Consider the following 27,664-nt stretch of genomic DNA (forward strand, 5'->3'; position numbering starts at 1 on the left):
CGCTAACTGTTATTTGTGGAGTCTAAAATTACACAGTGGGCGTGAAACATCCCCGCGTCTGCCAGGAGGGGCTGTAATTGGGCTGCGAGAGCTGCGGGTTAAAAGGCGCGGAGCAGACGCTCCGCAAACAGCTTCAACTAGCGCCACTTTCTCCACTACCTGTTGGCTTCCTGCTGGGACACAGAGGAGGAAAGAGACGAAGGCTTTCCGGGCAGACATATCCCACTTATCCCAGGACACGGCGACTCTCTTTCGGACGCTTCGAGCCAGTCCTCCGCGGTCAGCTGAGCCGCGTCCACACAAGAGGAAATCTTCCTTTAAAAATAAATAACACTGAACAGGGTGAGTGAATTTTTTTTTATATAATCTAAAATCTTTATACACGTCTTTAATTAGCATTTGTTGTTGTTGTTTGCGAAGTGGGACCCCTTAACTGTCACCCCCCAAAAAACACACACGTCAACGAGGACCCCGGTGTCATCATGACAGTTCAGGGGTTTAAAGGATATAAATATGTAGCCTAATAATAATAATAATAAACACCCAGCAAATCTATTAATAAAAACTCCTTATTAAGTTCTGGCTAGCTTCAGACTTCTCACCTGGTACACCGGGCACAAGACACTGCTTGTCCTGCTGACTTAGAGCAGGATAATAGGTAATTTAGTTTGATAGAAGCGAGCAGGTAGTGACCTGAGGGCTCTATGACCTGGTGCATTGATGACACATGAACCTTACAGGAAATTTCAGTGATTCATCAGTCTAGCCGTTCGGTGCCTCCAAGGGATTTTTTTTTAGGAGTCTTCATTCAAACTGAAACTCCTGGTTTCCAGGCTTCCTGCAAATTTAAGGAACTGATTGTTTTGTGTGGCCTTTCTCACCGTGTCACAGTGAGGATGCAGATGTGTTCAGACCCACTCTGGCCCGGTTTCGTCATGTTAGTTTATTGTTGAAGTCTTTCTATGAAGCAAATGGCCACATTGACTGATTTCACTTTTTGGAGAGGGGTACCGGGGTAGTGGTCCCACCTGTGGAGGGCGTAATGGCTCGCCCTGTAAATTTTCACTTTGGTTTTGATCATAGGCAAAAACTCAATAGATAAATACGCAGCTGCTTACATGTCAGTTTTTTAGACTTTTGACTTTTTAAACTGTACCTAACACAGTTCAGAGTGACTCAGGATCAGCCATCCTTAACAAAAGGGGGGTAACTGTCCTCTCAGCGGGGGCGTTTGGTGGTCGCGACGCGCAGGTCGGGTGGGGTTCAGCAGCCCCAGCTGACCCTCATTCCTCATCTCAGGAGAGGCAGGAAACTCTCTGTTTAGCCACGGATAAACAAACAGTCCCTCCTGTTGCAACAAAGAAAAATATGTTTCATTCATTTAATCCGCTTGGCAATAGCGTAAGAAAGAATAAATGAGAGTGTAGACGTGGCTCTGTTAAACCGTTTCAAAGTGTCTCAATTCAAAATGTGGACTGCTGTAGTGAGCTCTTAACGCTGTAATAGAAACGGTGAAACAATGTCGATGTTGGCTAAATTCGTTTTTTGCTGATGATAGCAAAATCAAACCCGCACGGAAATCACCAAAACGAGACAAAAAATGAGTGGAAGGAGATCAAATACTACCAATTTTGAGATGACTTAGAAAACTAGTTAGTGATACTTGATTTCAATTTTTTTTGCCATCATCATCTTTTGGCGTGGCAGCGTTAGAGCATCAGGGACGTAGAAGCTCACAAAGAAACCTGGTTCTGTTGATTACTTCTTACACAATAAGATGGAGAACAAAGTATTTTCAGTCAGAGGCTTGGTTTCACACCGCTGTAGTACAGACTGCTACAGGAGATCCTTCCTGCTCACAGTCATCAACCTCTTCATCAGCTCTTAGAAAAACCATGGATAATGTGAGTTGCAACATTCGGTTTCCCTCTAGACTTGATAAAGTATTCATGAATTTAATGAAACTTTGTATACATTCATGTCTGATTTAATGCTTCACCTTGGTGTAGGATACCGTCGACTAAAAACTAAACAAAAGCTAAAATGACTAATTGTAACCAAAATAAAAGACATTTGCAACATCATCACCCTTTTCTAAAAATGACATGTTCCAAATATTTTGACCCAAATTGATTCATTTTACCACCATGTCCTTTTGAAATCCTCTTATTTAGTTTTTATCAGATGGTTTTGAAACCTTTCCGGATGCAAAACAGACGTAACGTCTAAGATTATTTTTTTATGCGAATCCAAAAAAAATGTATCCATCCAAAATGGATGGATAAACATGGCGTAGTAACCATAGAGTTGATTAGATTTAGATGATCGCTCGTCAAAAGTGCAGCTTCTCATCCAGGTTGATGATCAAAGCTCTGATGGCGCCGCTGCACAAGCTGATTTACACAAGTTGGAATGGGTTTGGGAAACGCTGCAGGGCAACAAAACTAAAGCTGTTTCAGTCAAGGATTTCATGCAGCCTCTTCTCTCTGGCTTCATTCTGAACGTGTCGGCCAGAGACTCGTGTGTTACATCAATGTCTGGGATGCTTTAGTTGCTCTGGTGGACTTGCCAGACTAAGTAACTTTATATCCTTTGTGGTTTTTTTTCTTTTTCTTCTTTTTTTTTGACAGGGTTCAGCGAAGATGCTACTTCCTCTGATAATCCTGCAGCTGCTTCTGGCTCCAGCATTCATGGTAAAGTGGTTCTGTTGTAAATAAAGGCTCAGTAAAGACAGAGGAGGTTAGGATCCAAAAGTAGCAACGTGTCCAAAACCAAGACTCCCCCTTTCACTGGTTACATGTAGAAATCTTCTAATGTGGTGTCCCTACCTCTGAATTTTGACACATTTTGTCAAAATTAAAAATCCTATTTGTTCTTGAAAATGCATTTGTTGCTATTGTACTCTTTGATCGTTACAGTGCCCTATAAAATAAATCATACAGTAGCTATCAAAGCTGTCAACCATAAACTAAATAAATAAATATTTTTTTAAAGCTATTACCCGTAACTTTAAAAACCAGTGGATGTTTTTAGTATTTCATGTGATGAACCAACTAGGCCTGTCACAACAAATTGTTCCAGATATTATTCCGATAAATGTTAATATTGTTGATTTGAGACTGTCTGTAATATAACGATAATGGCAGAGTGACGTAGGTTTGCTTTCTCAAAAACTAGTAAACTTCAATTTTGTTAAGAACACTTAACAGAGGAAAAGGAAGACATTTTACATAGTACCCAAAATAAAACGCAACAACCAAAAAACAGCTGATAAAAAGGAAATAAAAAAAACAAAACACATAACAGAAAACATTAAATAACATTTCTTATGATGTCTCTGTGAACAAAACTAAACCTTTAAAAAATGTTAGTCATTAGAATGGAAATGATCAAGCTCATTTAATTTATCATGCGATTGATTTACGATCAATGCAAAGCCATAACTGCCAGGTGGAAGGAAAAGAATCGATGTCATTTTGTCATTTTAACAAATAAAAACGGCCTGGGATTAATATGTGATCATTTTACTTTGAATTCATATTGATGTTGATGTGAAATGTGGCTCCCGTCATATAACTGGTAAGGAGCCACGCGTTGTTTTTCTTCCAGTTCTCTGCTATGCAATGCTTTGAAATTAGTTGGTTTCTCACCTAAACTCTCCATAAAATACAATAAAGTTTATGGTTGACAGCTTTGATAGCTGCTGTATGATTTATTTTGTAGGGCGCTGTAACGATCAAAGAGTTCAATAGCAATAAATGCATTTTCAAGAACAAATAGGATTTTATTAAAGATCTTTTCTGTAGAATTTTAGTAAACCAAAAGTCTGTTATGTAATTAAATTCAAAAAAATAAAATAAAAATAAGCTGCAGAAAAGTTTTCATCTAGAATTAGTTGCAATAAATCCTTGTTTTTGAATGCATCCAGCTGCCCAGTGTGGATTACTGGGACTCCTGGGGTCTTTACGGTGAGTGCAGTCGTAGCTGCGGCGGCGGTGTTACCATGAGAACAAGACGCTGCGTCACCCAGAGGTAGGTCCTCTTTTTTTTCTTTTTTTTTTGGAATCTTGTTTCTAAAGTCCAGTTTGGCTGTATTGAGATGCCCACATTGCTGTTTTCCCCTGAGTACTAAAGCGATCCTCAGACAGTATTATGATGGGAAGAGAGTGATATATGAACTCAGCAGAGATGCTTGTCCTGAGTTGGGCGTTGGCTCCTGAAAAGGATCAGTTTGGCGTCAATATGCACTTTTGACTTGCACAAGTTTTCTCCTGAATGGGTTCTTTTAGGCCTTTAAGGTGTCATTTTGATAATTTTAGGTCTTGTTTTTATTTGTTTGTCAAGCTGCTTCTCCTCTTTCTCACTGCATCGGGATGCAGTTTGGTATATTAATTCATGATGGGTGTTGCTGCCAGAGCGTCGTTTTCACAGTTTGTTATTGCTGGTGCCTCATGTAATCCCTGAAGACATCTGTATTCACAAGATCAAGAATGTGCTTTCTTCTCAGCAATTCACCCTACAAAAACACAAAATCTTACCAGGCTTTTTTTTATATATATAGTTTTCAGTGCAAATATCTTAGCACACTTGAAATAAGACATAATTAACTAACTTAAGTAATTTCTCAGGAAAGTACAGGAACATGTTTTAAGTAATTAATTTCTTAATATGGGTGAAAAAAAGTTCTAGTTCCACTGGCAGATTTTTTCACAGGTGACGCCTCCCTCTTGCAGGGCTGTTTACTTTGTTGCTCCATATAACTGTGACTCAAACATTGCAGTACTAACATGATCCGCTATGCTATGTTGTCCACACTCATAAAGATTCACTCACATCGGGATGCTTGATGCTTGAAACTGAGAGTGAAACTTGGCTTACTTTCTGATTATTTAAAAAGACTGATTCTCGGCATAATAGCAATAAACAATAAATACAGTGACTTGCAAAAGTATTTATAGCCATTGAATTTTTTCATGTTTTGTCACATTACAACCACAAACTTTAATGGATTCGATTGAAATTTGACTTGATACACCAACAGAAAGTAGCACATCATTTTAAAACCTAATGAAAGTGAAATATTGTCGATTTGTATTAAATCCTCTTTACTCTGATACCTTGATAAAATCCTTCGCTACCAACTGCTCTTAGACATCGTCTAACTATAATATCTACAGCTTAATTTTCAATAATTTTAGCTCAGTATAAATTACATCTGTTCTGTTTTTTAAACAACAAACATCACAGAACTTGTAATGTTTAAAGCAGGGTTAGGTTACAAAACAACACCCCCAGGTTTCAACATTGTACAATCAATCATCACATCATGAAAAGAGTAGGAGACAACTGGCATTAGTCAGCGAAGCCGCCAAGGGGCCCATTACAGAGACCAACATGCAACCAGAGCTTCAACCGAATGGTTTAGATCGCAGTATATCTCTGTTAGAAAGACCCAGTCAAAGTTCAGAACTGTACCCTGCTGAGAAACCGTGTAAAGGCTTGGAGATAAACGTTCCCTGATGCTCTCTCCATCCAGTCTGATCTGTTTTGCAGAGAACAATGGAGGAAAATGTCGATCTTTAGATGTAATTGTCGAACCACTGAACCCTGGTTCCCCAAAGCGTTGGAGCGCAGACTCACGTCGCACTGCTCAGATGTTATTCATGCAAATTTTTCAAACATAAATAAATCCGGATTACATTGCACTTAGTGCCGGCCTGCCGCCGTGTTGGGGCCCGCCAATGAGATGGCAAGAGCGTTGATGCGCCTCAGTAACTGAGCAATCCGTTCGTGTGGGAAGTTTTTGATAAAACCAACAATTTTACTGCTTCCCAACATGTCCGTGCAGCCAGTCAGTGAGTCAGACAGTCTGTTAAGTGAGTGACTCCCCTCTATACCTCAGTGATCCCACAAAACAAGGTGCCCTGCCCATCTGCTCGCATCCCAATTGAACTTTGCCATATCTTGTCTGCTGGGTTGGCCTGAATCACTCCTTTAAACACAGTGATTTGATACGCTGAATCATTATGTGCTTTAACAACAACTCCCGTTTCGCCATACGTTCATTTCAGGCTCGTCTGTGCAAACAAAACTTTTCCTCCATTATTTCGGTCGTCTATCATGTCAGAGTGAAAGGCCCCGTTTTTGAGCTGCGCGAGTCGGATTTTGCATTCCTCAGTGAAAGGTTGTTCGGTATGGTTGTTTCGACGTGTCGTAGTCTTAGATCTGGCCTGCTGACAGGAGCGTGCCTTGCTCTTGTCAGCCTGAGGGCAGGAACTTTTAAAAAAAAAAAAAAAAGAAAAAGGTGGCCTAATCATGCGCTCGCTGCGCAGCGGGAATGGAGGCCTTGCAGATGATATTTAGAGCTGAAAGTATCTATTTCTGCACTTTCAGACTGCTTGAACTCTGCTTTTATATGGCTTGTGCAGCTGGTCATTAACCCATTTGCCTCGCGGTGATAAATAAGAGGGTGCTACCAAAATTTGCCAAGCTAAGATGGAAAAATGGACTTGTATTAAGTTGGTAGTTATCTTGTGAGAACCTCTGAACTTTATGTTCTTTGGCTGATTCAAAGATCGCCTCTGTTTTGTTTTGTCTCTTAACTTGAGATTTGAACTTTCAACCCCCTGTCTGCTTTTTTAAAATGTCCGTAAAACAACCTCAGAAACTCAGTTTCCAGGATTCGTGACTCCCCTCTACACCTCAGTGATCAAACACTGCGGTATGTGTGTGATATAGAGAAACATTTTCTCTATTTCAATGTTTATTGAGCATTATAGCGTACAAATAGTGTACTCCAGTGGTATTAATACAAATAATAATGATAACATTGATGCTAATAATGATATAATATCAATAATGAAATATATCAAGATAATTTCTAGTAATTAGTGTCGTTTAAATTGTTTGTTTGGACATTTTTTAATTCCACAGTCAAACTCTTCCATAGCTTCACACCACAGATTGAAACAGAAAAACATCTTGTTGTTCTGATCCTACAAGTTTTGAATTAGATTTTTTTTCTGGGATGATAAAGTCCTTCTTTGAAATAAAAAAAACAAAAAACTTTTGAATATTTTTGATATGAATGTTTTTCCAAGGCACTGTGCATAATAACTGTGAGTGTGAATGACTTGCCATGTTTAAAAAAACAACCCAAAAAAGCAAACATGGTCAAGCTTGTGAAGCCACTGGTGTTTTTAAATGTGGTGTACTGGTGCAGAGTCATAAATAAATTTACACTTCAGTGCATTTATGTTTGTGTTTAAAAGAAGAAAAGTTTTAAGTCAATCCAGCGCTATTCTTCTGTATCGTATCGGTACCGGCCGATACCAGGCCTCAGATATCTGCATCGGTATCAGAAGTGAAAAAAGTAAACCTGTGCGTCCTTGTTATTAAGCAAACCATTTTCAAAGTGTCTGATGGTCTTTCTTTTTTCACTTCCTATCCTCACAGGACAGATGGTGGACACAACTGTGTGGGACCAGACAAGTCTTATCGCATCTGCAACATCCAGGTGAACAAAGAAAACCGACAGGAGGACTGATAAAAAATTTAATATAGATATAATGTTATTTGAAGCAGTAATTATTTCTGGATAATTAACCTTCAGCCTCTCTGTTCCTCTTTGTTATTCCAATCAGGATTGTCCAGAGGGATCCAGAGACTTTCGGGAGGAACAGTGTTCCCAGTTTGATGGGACTGACTTCCAGGGAAAACGCTACAAGTGGCTCCCATACTACGGAGGTCAGCGTTACTCTGTTTGGGACATTATATTGAAATGAAAACCACAGATATTAGATGAAGCTGGACTGAATTTCTCAGTTGTAATGTGAAACTAAGTTCTCTCTATTTCTTCCTTCCTTTCTTTCTTTTTTTTAACAGCGGAGAATCCCTGCGAGCTGAACTGCATGCCGAGAGGGGAAAACTTTTACTACCGCCACCGCAGCTCCGTCGCTGACGGTACCCCATGCCACCCGGGACGGAGGGATATTTGTGTGGGCGGAGTCTGTAAGGTAGCTTCCTGTACAGATCAAACAGATGAGCAAATCAAAGAGGAAGACGGGAACTTTGTTACATCTGGATATCAATCTATTCTTCCCAGTATTAAATGTTATCTAAAAAAAAAACAAACATTGCAATAAAACTTCTGCGAACATTTTAATCAACTGAGAGCTTTTCAAAATTATGCAAACCCCTTTCAATTTTAGAAATTACAAACGCATATCCACAGCTGGCCCAAAGCATTCACAAGTTAAGCAGCTGCTTAGGACCCCCACACCACCAGAGGGACCCCAAGAGCATGAAACCAGCATGATAAAATACACACACAATAATATAAACTAAATGCCATCACACATGGAAAAATTATTTCTATATTAATCTTATAGCAGGTTAAATAAATAACTGGTTAATCTTTTCCCACGTTTATGCAATAAATATCTGTAACAAAATGGTAAAGGGGTTTTAAAGTAATTATTTTTTTTGGCTTTAAACGTTTTCTTTAAATACGACAGGGATTCATTTTGTTTTCGAATATAAAAATGGAAATATATTTTAGTTTCATTTCTTTATCTTTCAAAATTAAACATTTAGTTTAGTACATATTTATTTATTCTGTCTTTTTTTTTTGCAGCGGAGGCAAAAGTGACAGTATCCATGTATCACATAAGATCCATAAATACATTAAAGATTGGGGTTTAATGAGACAAAATGTGAAAATATTCTGAGAGATACTTTTTTTTTTGGATCAATTAAACACAAAACTTTACCAAGTATGCTGCTGCCACCGGTGGGGAAACATAAGATGTTAAACTTTCAGATTTAAACTTGTAAAGCCAAATGAAAATTTCTTATCATTTTCCTTCTAATTCAGAATTTTGCTCATTGTTTTTTTTTTTGTTTGTTTGTTTGTTTCTAAGAAGCAAAGCCCACCTGATGAGAGCCACATTTTTCAGCAGTTTAGAGGAGGTCTCTCAGCAGAGGTCATGTTCACGTCTGTAGCTCATTTGTGATTAATGGCTTTAGCCAGAGGGGCATTTTAGCCGATAACAGTGATGTGCTGCCTTCTCCAAACTATGCAGGAAGCTCAAGTTTCACACTTAAAAAAAACCCATTACTCTCTATAGTTTTAACTTGTTAACGGGGGAAAAAAGGTAACTGTATGATTCTTAAATAATAATAATTAAATAATTCACTAGTACGTATAAAATCCTGCCGCGGTTTAGAGGTTTGACTAGAAAATCAAAGAAACATCAAACTGTCTAATAGCATCATAGTTGCTCCTCCGTGATGTTTTCAGTAAATTAGTCACAGCGGGATCAGATCTCACTGCTTCCTAACTGCTCTGAAATCCTCACTGAGAGCGTCGCTTTATTGACGAGAGGTGACGCACTCAGAGGAGCCGAGCAGCGGGGCGGAAGACTACGTGGTAATGTCAAACACTTTGTCCTGTTCTCACCTGTTTCTCGTAGAATCAAACCTCCGGCTTACCAACCCTCATCAGCTTCATCGCACCAGGAAAAACTCACCCTGAGACCAAACGGGTCCCTGCAAAACGAGAAACAACAAAAGAATGTCAATTAATTCATGCAAAAATTTCAGTGTCACCATCCTTCTCATAATTAGTTCTGTCACACTCACTTAGTTCACCTTGATTGGATTTGGGAAGATTTTTGAGGTATTTGGCTTGCAGAGGGATCAAGAGTTTCTTCCCCTTATTTGCTCCTCATTTTCATAACATAATCCGTAACAGCGCCCCCTATGTGAATCAAGGAAATACAGAAAGTATTATTTCTGATGTCTATGGATGGCTTTTTTGGTAAATTGTTTTTCTTCAGTGAGCAGTGCAAAAGACAATTTACAATTAACATTTACATTAACTCAGACCTTTACTTCTATTTCAAAATGTAAATTCATGAAAAGTGACAAAATAAAATAAAATTTAATTGCAATTCAAATTTAGAGGCAAAGAAAAAAAAAAATGAAGTCACGGGGTTCACTCGATGTAATGGCCCCATTCATAAAAACGTTTGAATGGAGGCCACATGGGACCCATCGGGGCCAATGTGTGCACTGGACATGGAAATAAAACTGTGAAGGAGAAAAAACCCAAACTGCTAATGAATGTCTCTGTCATTTTACGCCTCATTAAAGCCCAGGAACGCATGTGACTGGCCATCCTCAATAGTGTTTGCACACTTGCCGCATGTTCAAAGATGTGGGTCAAATTGTCGGAATCCATTTTTTGATCACTCAGTTACCTCATCTTTGGCAACTTTGGGCAAAGTTGAATCAGGCTAAGGTTGCGACGTCCGTGTAAGTTGGTGTTTTTTTTCCCCGTTTTTCAGCGCCTGGGCTGTGACAACATGCTGGAGTCTTCCCAGCAGGAAGACCCCTGCCTGCAGTGTGGGGGCAGCGGCCAGTCCTGCCACCTTGTCAAGAACACCTTCAACGCTCGCAACCTGCCAGCTGGTACGATGTTGGGATTTCTTACACGAACACACGCCTACTTTGCTTCTTGCATCAAACACTTAGTGAAAATCTAGATTTGGGGGACTTTGTTGCTCAAAAGCCAGTCTGATTGTTTTAGCACCTAATCGGAGCTTGTCCTGATTTGCCAAATCTTCTTCTCCATGTAAAACATGCGATTAACACGAACTCTCTGCCTATTTGCCCCAATGCCTAAAGAAAAAACAACAAAACAAGACTTGTTGATTGTACGGCGAATAGCTGCCCTGTCCGCAAATATTTCCACCTGGTGTTTGGGTCTCACCTACTTGAAAGAAATACCTCACTTCCACATTAATTGAAGCGAGGCCAGCTGATGACTAGCTGCTGCCTCTCCTGCTGTGTTTGTTTAAAGGTACGGAGAGCTAGCTTGGTGGTTTGTTTCAGGCAGCTGTCATTCCGAGGTACATCCCCCGACAGAATCTGGTTCCTCTGTGCCTCGAGAGTTCCCCTGGGTGGAAGGCCAGCGCGCATTCATTAACCCTGCAGGGCTCATGCAAAGCCTAAATATTGTTTTTGTAGATTTGCTAGCGTAAGTAAGTGCAGTTTAGCGGTCTCACAGTCCAGTCACCCAGAGCCAGGCTGCTATTAAACTTAGCCCTGTCTGTACGATACAGAAGAGAAAAATGCAGAGGAAATGATAGACTCCTGCTTCAAGACAGAGCGCAAGTGAGGTTGAAGGCAGACGGAAAAATTACAGTCTATTTCAATTGGATATTGTTTTCTATTTATGTCATGATAAATACTTAAGCTAAAGCCTAGTCCCTTATCTGTGAACCCTGCTTGTTTAGGAGGCAGTTGCCGGAGGCAACTGCGTGCGTGTGCATGTGTGTGTCCTTTTGTTATGTTTTATTTAGGGTTTATGAGAGGCTATGGCCAAAGAGTGAGGAGGACAGAAGAATAAAGTGAGGAAGAGGTCAGGGATGAATAAGCTGAAGGTCAAAGAACTCAGATTACTCTGTTTCTTCCCCACAGTTTTGTGAACTCAGTCAACCAGATGTATTTGTTGTACAGTTTTGTCTCAACTGCTTCTCTGACTGTGTTGTTCTTTCATCAAATTTTCTTTTTTCTGAGTCTGTATTCTCCCGTTAAAACTGTTCGATTCCTAAGTTAGTTGGCAGTCATTTCCGTAATCGATTAATCGCGATTAATTCAATTAGTCATTTCAGTGCCTGTACCAACTGGGATGTGAGGAAAAAGTGAATTTGTCTCTGAGAACATCTTCACGGTAAATTCTCCCCGATGCGTTTGCATCTGAATCCTCAGCTTGTGTTTTCGTCCCAGGCTACAACCAGATGTTCATCATCCCTGTCGGAGCCACGACCATCAGCATCAGAGAGACGACGGCGACGCGGAACTACCTCGGTGAGTCCCTGCCGACTTTTTTGGATAACAAGAGAAAAGGCAGTCATAGGAAATACGGTTTTATGGCACTCTGAAATTCATTCAAACAAGGCCTGCAAATAACGATTATTTTAGTAATTGATAAATCTATTGATTATTCTGACAATTAATCAATTAACCAGATAAAAAAATGACACATTCTACATATTTTTAAAATGTAATGCATTTAGCCTTTTTGCTTCATATTAGAAATATAATAAAAGATGCAAATAAACAAATTCATTTCCGTTTCTAATTAAGAAAATTAATATTTTATTGCCTAAATTGCAACATTAATAGCATTCTTTTAGTAAAGCTAAATCAGGTGAAGCTAAATCTAAGCCACTTGAGGAGCTTTGGCTAAAATATTTATATATTTACAGACAAAGGTGTTTTTATCTTAAATGTAAAATGTATATATCTTTGCACCGTTTTGGCTTAAGTAATGCTCTCGTTATGTTGATTATTTTCACCAAGTGGTCTGTTTTTGATTCTGAATACGCCAGTTAGCGATTAATCGATTACTAAATTAGTTGACAATTATTTCAAGAATTGATTAGTCATGATTAATGTGATTAATCTTTTCAGCTCTAACTCAAACCTTTCTTGCTCTGCATGATCAGCCATCAAGAACCTGCGTGGCGAGTACTACCTCAATGGCCACTGGGTAATTGAGTTTTCCAGGGCGACACCCATTGCCGGGACCATGCTCTACTACCAAAGAGGCGCCGAGGGCGAAAACGTACCCGAAACCATCATCGGCCGCGGTCCTACCACTGAACCACTTGTTGTTGAGGTGATTTTAAAACTTTTTATTTCCTCTTCCAGAAATTTTGTCGTCACCAATACTCTTTAGTGATTGGTTGTCTGATCCTTATTTATGTGCTACTCGACCTTCTCAGCTGATCAGCCAGGAGACTAACCACGGCATCGAGTACGAGTATTACCTTCCAAATGGCCGTTCCAGGCAGGGCTACTACTGGAGCTCTGGATCATGGTCTTCTTGCAGCAAAGAGTGTGGATCAGGTCAGACCGGAGGCACAACTTGGATTGATTCCCAAGCTCAAATACTCTGAAAAGAAACAATTCATTCCTCTGGTTCTCCATCAGGCTATCAGTCCCGCTTGGTCTTCTGCTCGATCGACAACGAAGCCTATCCTGACTACCTCTGTGCTTCTCTGCCAAGGCCACAATCAAACCGCACCTGCAACCCCCATCAGTGCCCACAGACCCAAAGGTTAGTTGGCTGAAAATATGTCGGGCACATTTCTGGCAGCGGATCCCAGATGAATCGTCATCCAGATTTCAACTAATCATCTCCAAGACAGCTTTTTGACTGTTTTAATTTTTTCATTATTATTATTACGGCTGTCTGAAAGGATGGCATACCTGTATCCACCACAGTTGTGGAGATCCTCCATCAGACCCGGGGTGCTCAGGTAACTCGGGGTCGGTTGTCGTAGCGACGTTCAAATTGACTGCAAACACAAGAGGGAGATGAAACTGGAGGTGGGCAATTATCACATTGTATTACCATTTATCATGGTAAATTTCTTATCATGATGACAGTTTGGATTTATGGTTGTCATGATAAACTCCAATTAATGAAGTCTAAAGCTCCACAAAACTGTTCTTACTGTCTGGTTTGATAGGTTTACTATTATCTCCACTGTTTGTTAAATAAAAGTATAAATAAACACCAATAAATTAGTTTAGTGATTCAAATCACACAATTTTTTTACGTGACTGCTGTCCCAAAAAAGCACTTTACAAATGTTTTTTTGGTGGGGCTGTGATTGCTGTAACACACAGTCGGAGCCATACAGTTAACTAAAACAGATCTTAGAAATATTTCTTATCGTCACTTTTATCGTTATCACAAAATATTGTGATAAAACGTCGTAGCCCACATCACCCACCTCTAGATGAAACATCTCCTTTTTGGCAGTCTTATTAGTTAGTCTACATTTTCTTTGTCAATTTGAGATACTTTGGTTAATATTTGGCTTCAGATCTACAAAATGTGCTGAATTCGTGAAAGCAGAATCATAAATCTCTGAACTATCCATTCAGAATCCCATTATCTCTCTCTTCGCTCCTGTTTGCATGTAGAGCAAACGCCTATTCCTGCATGTAGAGTAAGAACAAAGTTACGTGGCGTCTGTCCTGCTCAGAGATCCTCTTTCACATTGGATCTGCTTACCTTGTGGAACATACAATGGAGATCTGACACCTCTGACCTTGTTAACCCACCGACCTGCAGCCTCCACACCTGATTTCTGAGCTGGACTGATTGCTACAATAAATCACGCCGCTTTCTGTCCTTGTCCATTAACGTAGCAATGTATTGTGAACTGTTCTTAGCTCATAGTTTGTCTTAAAGTGTTGCTGTTTTGTCTACGTAGAACAGAGCAATTTTTGTCAATTCGCTAACCAATTCCTGGATCAAATATGGATTAAACCAACCCTGAGTTGAGTTAACGCAACATACTGGGTTAGGTATGTTGCATTGGTCAAAGTGGCTAATAGACCTTTATCATGCAACAACAAATTATGCTGGACGATAAATTGTTCTTGAAGTTACTTCAATAAACGATAATATTGTTGTTTAGAGATTGTTTTTAAGTGATATAATGGTAATGGCAAAAATAACCATGCAAAAACACATTCTAAAAGACCAGTTAGGATTAACAACATTTAATACTGCAACTGGAAGATGTTTGAATATCCAAAATAAAGAAAATGGATTTTGAAGTCTTTGTAAACAAACATGTCCTTCAAAAAAGGGGCTAGTAAACACCAAAGCACCAAGCTGAAGACTTTAATCATCCAGATTTTAGTAGAAAGACAGAAAAGAAGAGATAAACAATAAATCATGCCAATGGAAATAATTGAGTTTGGTTTAATTTATCATTCGATTAATTGACTTATTGATTATTGTGACAACCCTAGCGGCTAATGTTTGGACTTAAAGCTAAACATTAGCTAAACATTTATGCAGATTTGTTAAAGCAGTCACTATTTCCTGATAGTAGAACATGAGATAGGTAATCTGTGAAAAAATCGATTTCCTCTGCGTCCTCCCTGTGGCCCTACTGCCATCTGCAGAAATGCACCGCTCCAGGTCAGAAACAGCCAATCAGAGCCAGGAGGAGGCTCTTAGTGCTGTATATCATGCTTGTATACGCACTGCTTATAGATAGATAGATTATAGATTAGTTTTGCATGAGAAAGTCCATTTTACAGTCAATCTCATATTACTGTAATAGCTTTAATTAAATCCCTTTTAGCAGTAGATCTTCAGTGTTTTAGTAGCTACACATGAGGTGTGACGAGACTAACTTTTGTTCATCTTTACGACGGCTTTCCCAGCTGGAGAACTGGGGAGTGGAACGCCTGCTCTGTGACCTGCGGTGGGGGCTCTCAGCTGCGCCCCGTGCAGTGCATGCTGCACGATGCGTCTGGCCCCCAGGTGGTGGAGGACGCCGTTTGTGCCGCCTACGCCGACGCACCTCCCTCTCTGCGGACCTGCAACATGCACAAATGCGCAGAGTACCGTGTGACCGGATGGAGCTCGGTGAGTAAAGGGGGACCAAACAGCAGGACAGACCTTTAGAAATTGACATTTTTGAAGAAGTACTTTTGTCCGCAACATTTTTTAAAATATAGATGACCGATGTGTTGCTTTGCAGTGCTCAGTGAGCTGCGGGTCAGGCGATCAGACCAGAGAGGTCACCTGTGTGGGATCAGGTGGCACCATGTTAGAAGAACCATCCTGCAGGACTTTGCTCCGCCCACCTTCCGTCCAGCCGTGTGAGATGCCCGCTTGTCCCAAACAGATCCATTGGCATGTGGGAGCATGGGGGCTGGTGAGTCGGATGCACACGTTCTCATAGATATTGGTCGTCTGAAATTTAACTGTCTTGTAAAGTTACCAAATGCCAAATTGCGTAATTTGGCATTTCAAAAAGGAATTTGCTTAATGGAAAGATTCCAATATCAAAAAAAATTCTTGTTTTCTTGATCAAAGGTTTAGTGTTTTTTTTCCCCCCCGCAGTATCAAAATATATTTATTCTGTAAAACTGCAATCGAATCACTTTTTTCACATCACAGGAGTCACTTGATCTTCAGCTGGATGTTACTACTGGCACAAACCACGAAGAAGAAGATGGCAGGAAGTAGCTAGAGATTGATGGCTCGACATGTTTTTTAGTGACTTATCATGTGAACAAACGTATTCAAGTCTGATTTTAGTTGTTTTTCTTATTTAAAGGGAACACCACCATTGGGAAGTAGTGTACTTTTTCCCAGCATTAGTGGAATATTGACACTTTTGCTCAAATTTGCAAAGGAAACACATCCAATGTAAAGGAGGCTAAATACAAACGGTATAGATGCAACATTTTTGCATTGTTTTTTCAACCTTTAATAAGAATGCGTCACTTTAATTCCACATCACTATTTTATCCTAAAATTGATTGGTCTGTCACTTAAAATCAAATTTTGACTGGGGACAAAAGTGCACCACATTTGTGGAAAAAAAACCGAATCTTTGTGTTTAAATGTGAAAATGTGAAAGGGATCCGAATACTTTTCGCTAATTACAATCTGCGTTTGTTTTCCTGCAGTGCTCCAGAAGCTGCGGTTCTGGCTCACGAGAGCGCCAGGTGATCTGCTCGGATCAGGAGAGGAACCTCTATCATGTGGACCAGTGCAACGCTCACCCCAAACCCTCCACAATGGAGCGCTGCAACACCCAGCCATGCTTCAGTCCACAGGGTAAGCGCCTCCAAAACGTCTGTATTGGACTTTTATACCAAAACACCTCATATTCTGTCACATGCTGTCATATGCATGTTGAATTGCTGCTTTTTATGTCGTTAAAATCCATTTTACTTCCTGTTCTTGTTTTCCTTTTCATTCTATTTCAATGTTATCACCATGACTACCACATCTACATTAGGTAGATGTCCCTCCCAATCCTCAGAATTTCCTTTAATTTAAGAGGTTTCTGTGCTTTACTATGCAAGGTGAGTCCCCAGTAGTATTTTTATAATCTCGGTTTGCTCTGGAAGCGCAGTACTTTAATGGGCACGCATTAAAAGGTATGCGCATTAGAGTGAAAGGCAAGGCTGTTTAGTCGAAACCATTTATCAGCTTTGTAATAGGAAAATATGTTTTTTTTCTTTCCTCTTCCTCCCTCCTCCTCCTCTCTAAACATAATGTCAGCACTTTGGTCTAACTGCTTTTTAAACTCCAGTCTGTAAAACATACAAATTAATTCGTGTTCGAACAACTCCGGCGATCCAGGTCTATGAGCAATCTGGGGACGTGCGCGCTGCTTCCCAGCTGTGGGCAGTACTTCATGGGGAGGGCTGATTTTTAAATGGACATGGTGTTGCTTTGGTGACTGCAAATTTGCCATGACGAGGTTTTTTAGCCTTGCCAGTGTGCCTGATTATGACCAGTTCTCTTATGACCAATCGTCATTGTTTATTAGATGTAGGCCAGACATAATGGACATGTTGGTGATGATAAACCACTAAGATATGTCTGAGTCTAAGTGTCAATGATGGGACTTTTTATGCTGACACTCACTGACTAAAATCTCGCCCTACCTATTAAATCGTTTCAGTTTGCGTAATCATTGCTCCCTCAGGGTTACTAAAGGTTGTGTTCTCTAATAAAAAAGGGCCACACCACAATTACCCTGAATGATTTTTCTATTGTTGTTGTTTCCAGTCGTCCCCAGCATCCAGAACCCGCGAGGACACGACCGCGCTCAGACTAGCTTCCAGCCCTACGTGCCAGATCTTTCAACAGGTGACAATTCTTCTTCTTCTTCTTCTTTTCTTCTTTTTCTTCTTCTTCTAAGAGTCTTCTCTGGGATATCTGTTGTGCTCTCATGAATAAACTCTTTGAACCAAACAGAAAACTGTAAAAAAAAAAAAAAAAAAAATCAATCCTTTTCTACCTTTATAGTCAACATTTTCCATCTTGATTTAGAGTGACGGACAAATGAGGGATGTTTTAAATTTCAGCCCCACTGCCTCTTCATCTAATCCCTTTGTGTTGCTATGGCGACTGTCCCCAACTGTCCCCCCCCGTGCTTCTGGCGTCCCCCATCCGTCCGTCCTCTCCCCGGCTCTAATTATCCAGGCCTGATTGGCATGTTTTCGGGACTCTGTGAGCGTTGTTGGCCTGATTAAAATATTTCAGAAGCGGTGAACTGTGCCGTTCCTGACCGTAGTGGTTCTGGAATGTTTTCTTCGACGCCATGCGCTGCCCCAACACTCGGGGAATTTGAAGCGTTTGTTTTTATTCGTGCCTTTCACCTTGTTTCTGATCACTGGAACCGATCGCTGGGTTGTCACAAGCATTGTCGGTTTTCACGGTGTAAACACGGTGAACTGTGTGGCGTCTTGTTTGCTTTTACAACGAAGACATTCTTTGGTCTGGTCTCAGCCCGCAGGCCAGAGACCAGAGACCCCACCCAGAGGAACACGGTGCGGGACCCTCACAATTTCTCCCCGGCCCTCCACTGTAGCCAGTCCATCTATGGCTGCTGCCCGGACGGACGGACCTCAGCCAGGGGCCCCCAGGGCCAGGGCTGCCCGCAGACTCCAACTCCCACTCCTGCCCCGTCGTCCTGCTACCAGACAAGGTATGCGCCCTCAACCCACCGTGGTTTAGCTCACAACGTGAACGAAGTCCGTTTTTAGACTCATTCTGTGGGTGTTACTTTTGTGACTCCGTTACCACACCAACCACACAATGCATGGCAAAAACAAATGTACCACAACTGGCACAAATCTGTTTTTCTGCACATTTTTCGTTATTTTTGATATGAACATTCAGTGCTTCTTGCTCAATTGTTTGTGCTCGTTTCCTGTTTTGTGTTTCAGTTACGGCTGCTGCCAGGATGGTGTGAGAGCTGCTCAGGGCCCCAACAGAGAGGGTTGCTTAGAGTATGTGGCCCCTGCGCCTACGGTAAGCAAAAATGGTTTTATTTGTTAGCTTAAAAACCCCATCGTTTGTTCTTAAAATACATTTAAAAAAAAATTATCTTGTATCCTCAGGTTTCTTCTCTACCAACTGAGAATGCTGTAGAGTGCCGCACCACCACTTACGGGTGCTGCTATGATCGCAAGACACCAGCAGGGGGCCCTAACGGCGAGGGCTGCCCCAACCCACCCAACCACAGTAAGAAGATAGAGTTGTTCTCGTAGAACGTATTTAGTAGAAATTGTATGATAGACAAACAGAAAGCCATGCATGAATCAACACATGATCCTACAAATAAAAATCCATAATTGTATTTAGCCCCCCTTACTCGGATACCACTAAATAAAAGGCAGTGCAACCAAGTCACCAGTCAGTAAATTATAATAAATTTGTAACTTATAATCACAGTAATTATAGATGTTCTGTGAAGGCCTCAGAGGTTTGTTGTAGAACAGTTGTGATGTTTCGGATTAGGACCCAGAAGAAAACATTAAAAAAGTTTATTGGAGTCATCAATAAAGCTGAGGACGTTTGGCGACTTTTCGGCAGCAATCTCTGTAAAAGATGGAGAAAAGAGCAACTTATAGTCTGAGAAGATAAGCTATTTTTTTCTTTCTCCCGTTCTTTCTTTTTTTTAAGCTTAACTTTATAATCTTGATTTCTACAATGCAATTCCACAAAGTTACTGTCAGGATTAGGGCTGAGCACCGAGAAATTGGCCCCAGTTTTCTTAAAGGGGGAGTATTAAGTAAATTCCCCCAGCAAAAACATACCTGGAGCATTTCCCTGATTCTTTCATGCATGTTTGAGAAATCCTTTTATCTCCCGAGGCAACCACTGAGCTGTACAAAACGCCTGGGTGGACGTAGCTCCGCCTTAGAAACGCCGTACTTTGATATACTGCTAAGCTGGGGGCGTGTCCTTTCCTGTTGTTTCCACAGTTTTCACTCCACACCACAGTTGATTATTTTTAAGCAGTTATGAGGTGAAACCTTAACTTGCTGCTGCAAAGTTACTCAACATGTTGTTGCTAGGTAACCAAACAAGGCTGAGTTACCAACCTTGCTCAGCTAGCCCTGAGAGGTTCCCTCTGCCTACATTTTCCAGAATGTAGTGCGATTCTGGATCCAATTTCAGTGAAATTATTGATTTCAAACACATTATCCACTCCATCAATCGCGATATGTATAGTTATTGATTAATAACTCTGTTATTTGTGGGCTGTAAAGGAAAACTTTTGTTGTTGCAGTCGAGCAGTCCATCTGCTCCCTGCCTCGTGCCGCCGGCTCCTGCAGCAGCTGGGTGGCACGGTACCACTTTGACGTCGTCACCTCCAAGTGCGCCCACTTCTGGTACGGCGGTTGCCACGGCAACAGCAACAACTTCATGAGCCGGGCGGAGTGCCAGCGGGCGTGTCAGGTGTCGGCACCCAGCCAGCAGCGGCCTCAGCCGGTCGCGCCCGTCGGACGCCCGACGCCCGCGAGGGAACCTGCTCTCGAAAGAACCGCGCCCAGAGGGTCGCCCGACGCCCAGTCACCCGACATGGGCCGCACTTTCACGGCGCAGGGCGGCTCGCCCAGCGACTCCAGCAGACACGGCACTAGCGCAGCCAGACACGCCCACAGAGCTCGGGTGTATCTGAGGCCGCGCCGGCCTTCGACTGGAGCGCGGGCTCAGATGACCGGGCCAGCTGCCAGGTAAGAAACCCGCACTCCAATCCCACCATCGCCACCGGCTTCACAAAGCCGGTCGACAGCCTTCTAGACGCTGCTGAAGGAGCTCCAATTCACTTGGTGCTATAAAGCCAAGGAGTAAACGGAAGGAGATTGGAAGAAAGTTTCCAAAGTCGTGTGTCGTTCTGGATTAGATTGAGGAAGTTTGTGTTTTATGCATGTAAAGGTCTACATATCCTTAAAATGTATTCTTGATCCCAAATAAAGGCCAAATACAAAGAGAAAAACTAAATTATATGAAAGTAGTAATAATAATTTAGAGCGAAAGTTATTTTAAGTGAAATTCAGAAGTTACTGTTGAAGTAAACATAAAACACACAAGAAAAATTTAAATAGTACGCAACGTTTTAGATTTCTCCCCTTCAGATTTGAGGCAAATACTGAAATTAAAATGGTAATTCTACGTCCTACTTCTTTCTTATGTCTCATCTTATACGGATAAAGGGTTGGTGTGGATTTTTTGCAGTAGAGATATTAATGGTCTTAGTTATTTTACCGGTAGTAGACTGATTTTATTTTTTAAATTTGTGGAGTTTAAAGATACGTAAAGAAAATCACAGAACAATGGAAGTCTAATGGCTTGCTAGACTGACCCCCGTTTGAGCTGATTTTGTTAATTCAAAGGCAAAATAAAAATTCTTCATACCCATAAGATGCGATGTTATCTTAGCAAATAGTAAATGCCCACACTTTGAAATGAGTCTTGTTAATTTAGATTTTTAAGTTTTTGCAGCTAAACTACCCCAAGTTATCAGGTTGATTAAAAACTTAAGGATAGCAAAACAAGACATTGGTTGGTTGTGGAAGAATCAAGAACTAAATACTAAACAGCTAAGATCAACTGAAATATTGGTTAGCTGTTAGTCTTCCATCTTTCTATTGATTTTGTCCCTTTTTGTGACATCTTTCTACTACAGGTAAGTGTTTGATTAGAAAGCATCTTCACAGAAAGTAATATAAAAAATCCTTACCATCCCTTTAATTCCAGTTATCAAAACATCTCAGAAACACAACAGATATTTTTGTTAAAATAATGACGAACTGGCCCTTTTTCTGCCTGGTATTAAATCCACTAACTCAGTGAACTGAGGCAGAAGTTCCCACAGATTATGTTGTTTGCAGATGACATTGTGATCTATATTCAGAGGGATACAGTATTGTAGAGGTACTCTCCTGTTATATAGCAATAAAATCAGTATATAAATCAACTGTACCTCCACTTTATGCATAATATACCCCTGTAAATCCTGTTTTGTACATTGTTTTATACCACTTTCCTTTTTATGTGTTTGTGACGCTAATATAATCAGCACTCGCTCTTTCCAGCTGCTTCTAGCTCCACCTGCTGTTTTTTGTTTCTGCTTACACAGCGGCGCCTTATTTCTTGCTGTAGCCCCAAAAATATTGGGGGACAAAACTTTCTTTGACTCTATGTCTAAATGGACGGTTCAGGTGTTCAAGTCTTTGTTGATTCTTTGCCGTTTGTCTGATTTAATGTTGGTGTTTCTCTGTTTCTGCTAACTCACTGTGTCACTTGTTAGCACCTCTGGGCTCTGTTTGTTTGGACAAAAATCAAACTAATAAAGCTTTAATTGTGATACTGTCATCGTATGTGTGTGTCTTGGTGTCGTGTTTGGGGGCATTTGGGAGTTTTAGAAAGATTTTTGTGTTTGTGTCCATGTGGGGTGTCATAATTGTTGGCTTTAACGTGTTCATATCTGTTGTCTTAGATTGTTGGAGCGCAGTTCATGTCGTGGAGATTGTCATGTCGCGTGGCTCCTTTATGAGCATCTTTTTTCCGTCCATTTCCTTGCCTTTTTTGTTTCCTGACACACTTAAAAAGCCAGGCCGGGGGCTCTCTTTATGCTTGCTTTGTCCACCAACAGTAGAGCATAAAGTGAATTTTGTTCTCTTTTCCTCTACCCTCTCTCTGCTTCCTTCATTTCTTCTCGTCCTTTCTGTCGCCTTTCCTCGTATCTCCTCATGTTCCCTCAGTTTGACCCTGGCAGGTGTTAGCATTGATAAGAGCGACCCAGACAAAGTGGAGGCCTTAGTCGGCCAGACGGTGGTGCTGCCCTGCAGAGTCAGCCCTCCGCCTTCGTCGACCGTCGTCGTGGAGTGGAGAAGAGATGGGATCTCTCTGTCGGCTCAAAGGTTAACTCCAGCACAGATTAAATGGATCCGTTTGTGTCTCATTCCTCTGTGTCATTCATTGTTTCTGACCTCCTCAGACATCACCAGCAGCCCAGTGGCTCCCTGTTGGTCGGTCCTCTTGTGACGTCAGACTCTGGCTGGTTCTTGTGCTTCGTCACTCGAGAACGGGAGAGAGATCACCGCTACATTTACCTGTCTGTCTCAGGTATTCACAAAGAAAAAAAAAAAAAACCCAAACGAAAACAAATCAAGAATTTGACAAAAAGCCATGACAGAGTATTAGAGCCAGGCTAAGAACAAAAAAAATGTAATTATGAGAACAAAGTACTATATTAAGTTGTAACAATACAAGAAAAAGCCATAATAATACAAGAATAAAGTCATAATATTAGCTGAATGAAATATCAATTTTATAATAACTAAAATTTAAATGAGAAATACTGAGCACCTTGTGAAGTTTTACTTTGGCATCGGTTTTACAAACAGGACATACTTAATATTTTAACACATCATTAAATTTGTATCAATAGAAGGACTTTGAAACTATTGAAACTATTGTGCAAATAATGAAAAAAAAAAACGACTAGATGGGTTGGTCGAAGTTTTGCTCTCAATAAAACAACTTTTTTCTAGTAATTTTACAACTTTTTCTGGTAACATTGCGACTTTATTTTTTAGTTATATTATGGCTTTATTCTCCAATTTTTTTCTTAAAGGTTTTATTGGCTCTGCCAGCCTTTATTTGAGAATGGTTGGACAGGAAAGACGTAATGAGAGACGGGGTAAAATATGTGGCAAAGGTCCTGAGGCGAAGTTGAGGACTAAGACCTCCATGTGGGGGTTGTGCTTTACTCCTACGCAATCACAGCACCCCTATTCTCGTAATTTAAAAAGGTTTGGTGGAGGTTCATCTTCTACTGAAAACGACCCTTAATATAAATCCAGAATTGCAATGGAGCATTTGGATTATAGATTACAGGTTTTAGAATTGCCCAGTCAAAGTCCAGGCCTTTATAAAAGTAAGAATGTATTGTAGATCTTTTTCAAACGCTCTCCATTCTGTCTGACTGGACTCAAGTTATTTAGGCTCAGTGACTCTTTTGCGAAAATCACTTTTGGCCCAATTCTGTAGGAGCGTGACGATATTCAAATGTGAGTTTATTCAAGTCCTCATTCATTGTCAAAATGTGTGCTTTACACAGAGGCCCCGCCTCAGCCTTTCCCGACGTTCCTGCCTAAAGATGGCCCGATCCCCAGGTGAGAACATCCAAACACAAAATCAGTGTTCCTCAGCGTTCTGCTGTACTTCTAATATCTCTTCAGTTGCACATTTGGTGTGTGAATGTCAAGAGATTTGTTTTCGTGCCGTTCCTCAGGTTCAGCATCGATCAGTCAAGCCCATCGACAATAGAAATGCGAACAGGTCAAGCCGTCAGACTCCCCTGCACCATCGTCCCAGCTGCAGCTCTGCAGTCTGTCAGTATTCAGTGGACCAAAGATGGAAAAACCCTCAGTGACTCCAGGCATGTCGTGTAGATTCGATATCTGGTCATTTTTAAACTGCAGCGTTCTTGCAAGTTCTTTGATTAACTCCACAGTTGTTACTTTAAAAGCAATTTCCTATTTGTATAGCATCTAAAAAATTTCACTCTAAATATAGTGAGTTAAAAGCCAAATGTATTTTTGTTTATATGAAAAAAATTACAACTTTGTTGCCTGCGCTGACGGTTTAAATGCGTTTCTTTTACTTCTGTGGGGAATTCTCAGTCAAACAGCAAATCCAATTTCTTTTTATCAATCTCACCAGCTTTAACAAGTTGGCAATAAACAGATTTTCTGACTGATTGGTGTCGTTTCAGGATTACCCAGCATGCTGAAGGCACGTTGGCGATCAGCCCTCTGAGGTCTGACGACTCCGGGGTCTACACATGTACAGCTGCCAGCCAGCAGCAGCTGGAGCAGAGGCAACTGCAACTCAGGGTCCAGGGTACAAATGTTCAAACACCTTTTTCCACCTCATTCACACGCAGTTCTGATCGTCCTGATGGTATCATCAGGATTTCAAACATGCACCACCAGAGGGCAGTAGATGTCATTTGATACTACCAAACATTCTCTAACTTTTTAGGACATTTATTTGTTTGTAAAGTTGACCTAAAAAGTTCTGTTTTTAATTTTTTTTTTTATATATAATTATTATTTTTAGCCGACTTGAAGATTACCACAGCTCCCAACAACATCCAGGTGTCTGAAGGCAGCACAGCTCTGCTGCCCTGCGTCGTGTCCGGAGACAACGTCAACATCGGCTGGTCCAGGTAAAAGTCGCCGTTGTTCTGCTGAAAAGTTGAGTTTCTACGTGGACCTGATTATTATTAAAGCTTATTTTAAAGATTTTTTTTTATGCAATCAGTGTTCAAGAATAATCAAAAGGAACCTCAGTGGACAAATTACCAACGGTGTTGCTGCAATCGAACCATTTTTATAATTGTTGACCAGGTTTCTACATGTTTTAACTGATATATAGACAGTTGATATTTGTTGATCATTTCTAAGCAGTAGCAAACTTTGACCGTGCGGCTCACTGCCCAGGGCGTCATGTCATGGGGGGGCGTTCCAGGTTTTCGGTTGCTCGGTGCACAGTGTTAGGCAGCCATTTTGGTTTTGAAAGTTGATATTGAAACTTTCAATTCCATTATATTAAAGGGCAATTTCTCAGATTCTTCAGGCTCTAGACTGAATTTTTCAAAATCTATGATACTCATCCAGGCTGAACTTGATAATTCACTGAAAAGAAATTCCCTAACAGATGGGAATAGTTGGAACCTTCTTTTTCTTTGAGTTTGTTAAAACAGGGCCTCGCTCAGGGTTTCTCTGGGTCTATGAGGTAGAAATGCCTCATGGCCATCACCCTAATAATTAGCTACCTCCACAAATTCACTATCAGATTCAAGTCTGGACTCTGGCAGCATCTCTCAATGGATCTTACCGTAAAAGGGCATTCAAAATGAATTTGAGTGAACATAAAAACAATAAAATTTAGGAAATATAAAATTATTTAAAGAAGTTTAAAATCAATGAACAATTTTTTAAATATATATTTTTAAATATCCTTTTAATGTCCTTCAATAGATCTACCAATGACTTTTTCTCCTGTTCAGGTCGATGAAACCAGGTGTTTGCTTGGGCCTGTTCTTTTCCCGTTCAATTAGCAGTTCAAGCATCGGAAAGCACTGAAAGCTGCGGGGGAAGTTTGCACAGGAGCTAACGAAGTCTCACTGCGCTTCTGCCTGTGTTGACAGGAACGGAGTGCTGGTGCGTCCAGACGGCCGCAACATCCTGGTATCGTCTGACGGCAGCCTGATAATCAATAACGTGAAGAGCTCTGATGAGGGAACCTACACCTGTAATGCCTACACAGGCATTTATTCTGTGAGCGCCACAGCTGAAGTCAGGGTGATAAAAGACTCACAAGGTGAGAATAAATGACTCTATTAATATATTCTGTAATCTGATTTAGATTATATTCCAATAGATGCTGATTTTGCTGTCAATCACAAAATAAGTAAAAAAAAAAACTATGTAGATTTAAAAAAAAAAAAAGATGTTTATGGTAGGTAAGAATAAAACAAAAACATTTAAAAACAAAGTATTTTAAGAACGTGTGCATAGTTTAATATAGTAAATGTGCCCTTTCAACCAAAATAGACTTACTGAAATACCAATACAGACTCCATGCAATGCGAATCCTCAAATCAATTTAACACTTGACACAAATCTCATTTAAGACGTATTGATGAGAATAGCGAACTGGTTTCTCCTTTTGTCAGCAAAATTCTCGTTAGTCTTTTGGCTTTTCAAGTTGCAAGTTATTGTGTTTGACATGACGTGTTGAACCTCATCTGTGGATGCTGTCTCATCATCCACCCTAAGCACAGCCACTGCAATGTTATGTATTTGACTATCACCTGGGAACAATAAGAAGAAAGGCATACATAAGTGAACAGAGATTAGAGCAGAGGACTCGGCACACAGCCTTGAGGCACTCCACTGTTTATTGGTAGTTTAGAGCGAAGTTCCCCAATTCTTTTTTTAAAAATACGTTTTATTGTTATTATTGTTGTCATTATTATTATTGTTGTTGTTAAATTTTGATCTTTTTAAAATTTCATTAGAAATAAGTAAATAAATAATAATAATGCTGATGCAATTTACTTTTCATCTGTATTAAACATTGTGTTAATTGCGCATCAGTTGAAAGTTTCTCAAAGGACAAACAAAAGAATTATGTATTAAAATGAAAACTGTTCTTGCGGGGCTTTAAAAAAAAAAAAAAATCCATGTAATTTGGCTGTTGCCAAAATTATAATTTCAATCTATTGGTTAGAATCAACCTGTTTAAACCCAATAATGTTCTGAATAATAGAATAATCTTTCTGAATGTGCTGTTTCAGGTGTTGATGTGCTGCCAGGCTGTGTGGACCAGCCTGAACTCGCCAACTGTAAACTCATAGTCTACGCCCGCCTGTGCGACCATCAGTACTATTCCGGCTTCTGCTGCGCCAGCTGTGCCAGGCACGCGCCAAAGAACGGCAGGACTGGCCGGCATGTCTTTTGATACGCTGACCTTTCGCCTTTGAACTTCTGCATTTGCCAAATGGAATTAAAAATAGGGACCAGACTGCGCAGAATTATTTTTATTTTAGAAAAGACCCGATGAACGAGGAGTTCTACGGTCAGCACTTTGCTCAGATTGCCCTCTGCATTAAGCAACATGAAACCTTAACATGAAACATCCCATAATATGATGAGGAGGCACTGAAAATAAGCTATCTACTCACTGGACTTATGCTTTCTCTGTTTTTTAGAGAATCTAATAACC

At 40.5% G+C, this 27,664-nt stretch overlaps 1 protein-coding gene across 2 annotated transcripts; it reads left to right on the plus strand.

The window, feature by feature from the left end:
• On the plus strand, positions 1-27,664 carry paplna (papilin a, proteoglycan-like sulfated glycoprotein). 2 transcript variants are annotated; one of them, XM_032546274.1, is made up of 28 exons: positions 2-342; positions 2,631-2,693; positions 3,929-4,032; positions 7,456-7,516; positions 7,644-7,746; positions 7,885-8,015; positions 10,350-10,473; positions 11,794-11,874; positions 12,516-12,688; positions 12,795-12,918; positions 13,003-13,129; positions 15,265-15,469; positions 15,585-15,761; positions 16,522-16,672; positions 17,636-17,716; positions 18,359-18,557; positions 18,799-18,883; positions 18,973-19,096; positions 20,148-20,352; positions 20,404-20,595; positions 22,627-22,785; positions 22,863-22,990; positions 23,988-24,042; positions 24,162-24,308; positions 24,645-24,772; positions 24,992-25,100; positions 26,085-26,257; positions 27,237-27,664. In XM_032546274.1, the coding sequence occupies exons 2-28, from the start codon at positions 2,643-2,645 to the stop codon at positions 27,398-27,400; spliced, it is 3,561 nt and encodes a 1,186-aa protein (XP_032402165.1). In that variant the 5' UTR covers positions 2-342; positions 2,631-2,642; the 3' UTR covers positions 27,401-27,664. The 2 variants fall into 2 exon arrangements, with proteins under 2 accessions (XP_032402164.1, XP_032402165.1); XM_032546273.1 differs by having other exon boundaries at positions 1-342; positions 20,148-20,595.

This window comes from Xiphophorus hellerii, chromosome 19, assembly GCF_003331165.1.
Source record: "Xiphophorus hellerii strain 12219 chromosome 19, Xiphophorus_hellerii-4.1, whole genome shotgun sequence".
NCBI lineage: Eukaryota > Metazoa > Chordata > Actinopteri > Cyprinodontiformes > Poeciliidae > Xiphophorus > Xiphophorus hellerii.

What these genes read in the sequence shown, in the direction of transcription:
- paplna (XM_032546273.1), top strand. Translation starts at nt 2,643, where the DNA reads ATGCTACTTCCTCTGATAATCCTGCAGCTGCTTCTGGCTCCAGCATTC. An exon ending in GGCGACGCGGAACTACCTCG is followed by an intron (nt 11,875 to 12,515) that starts GTGAGTCCCTGC and finishes CTGCATGATCAG; the next exon opens with CCATCAAGAACCTGCGTGGC. An exon ending in GGTGATAAAAGACTCACAAG is followed by an intron (nt 26,258 to 27,236) that starts GTGAGAATAAAT and finishes GTGCTGTTTCAG; the next exon opens with GTGTTGATGTGCTGCCAGGC.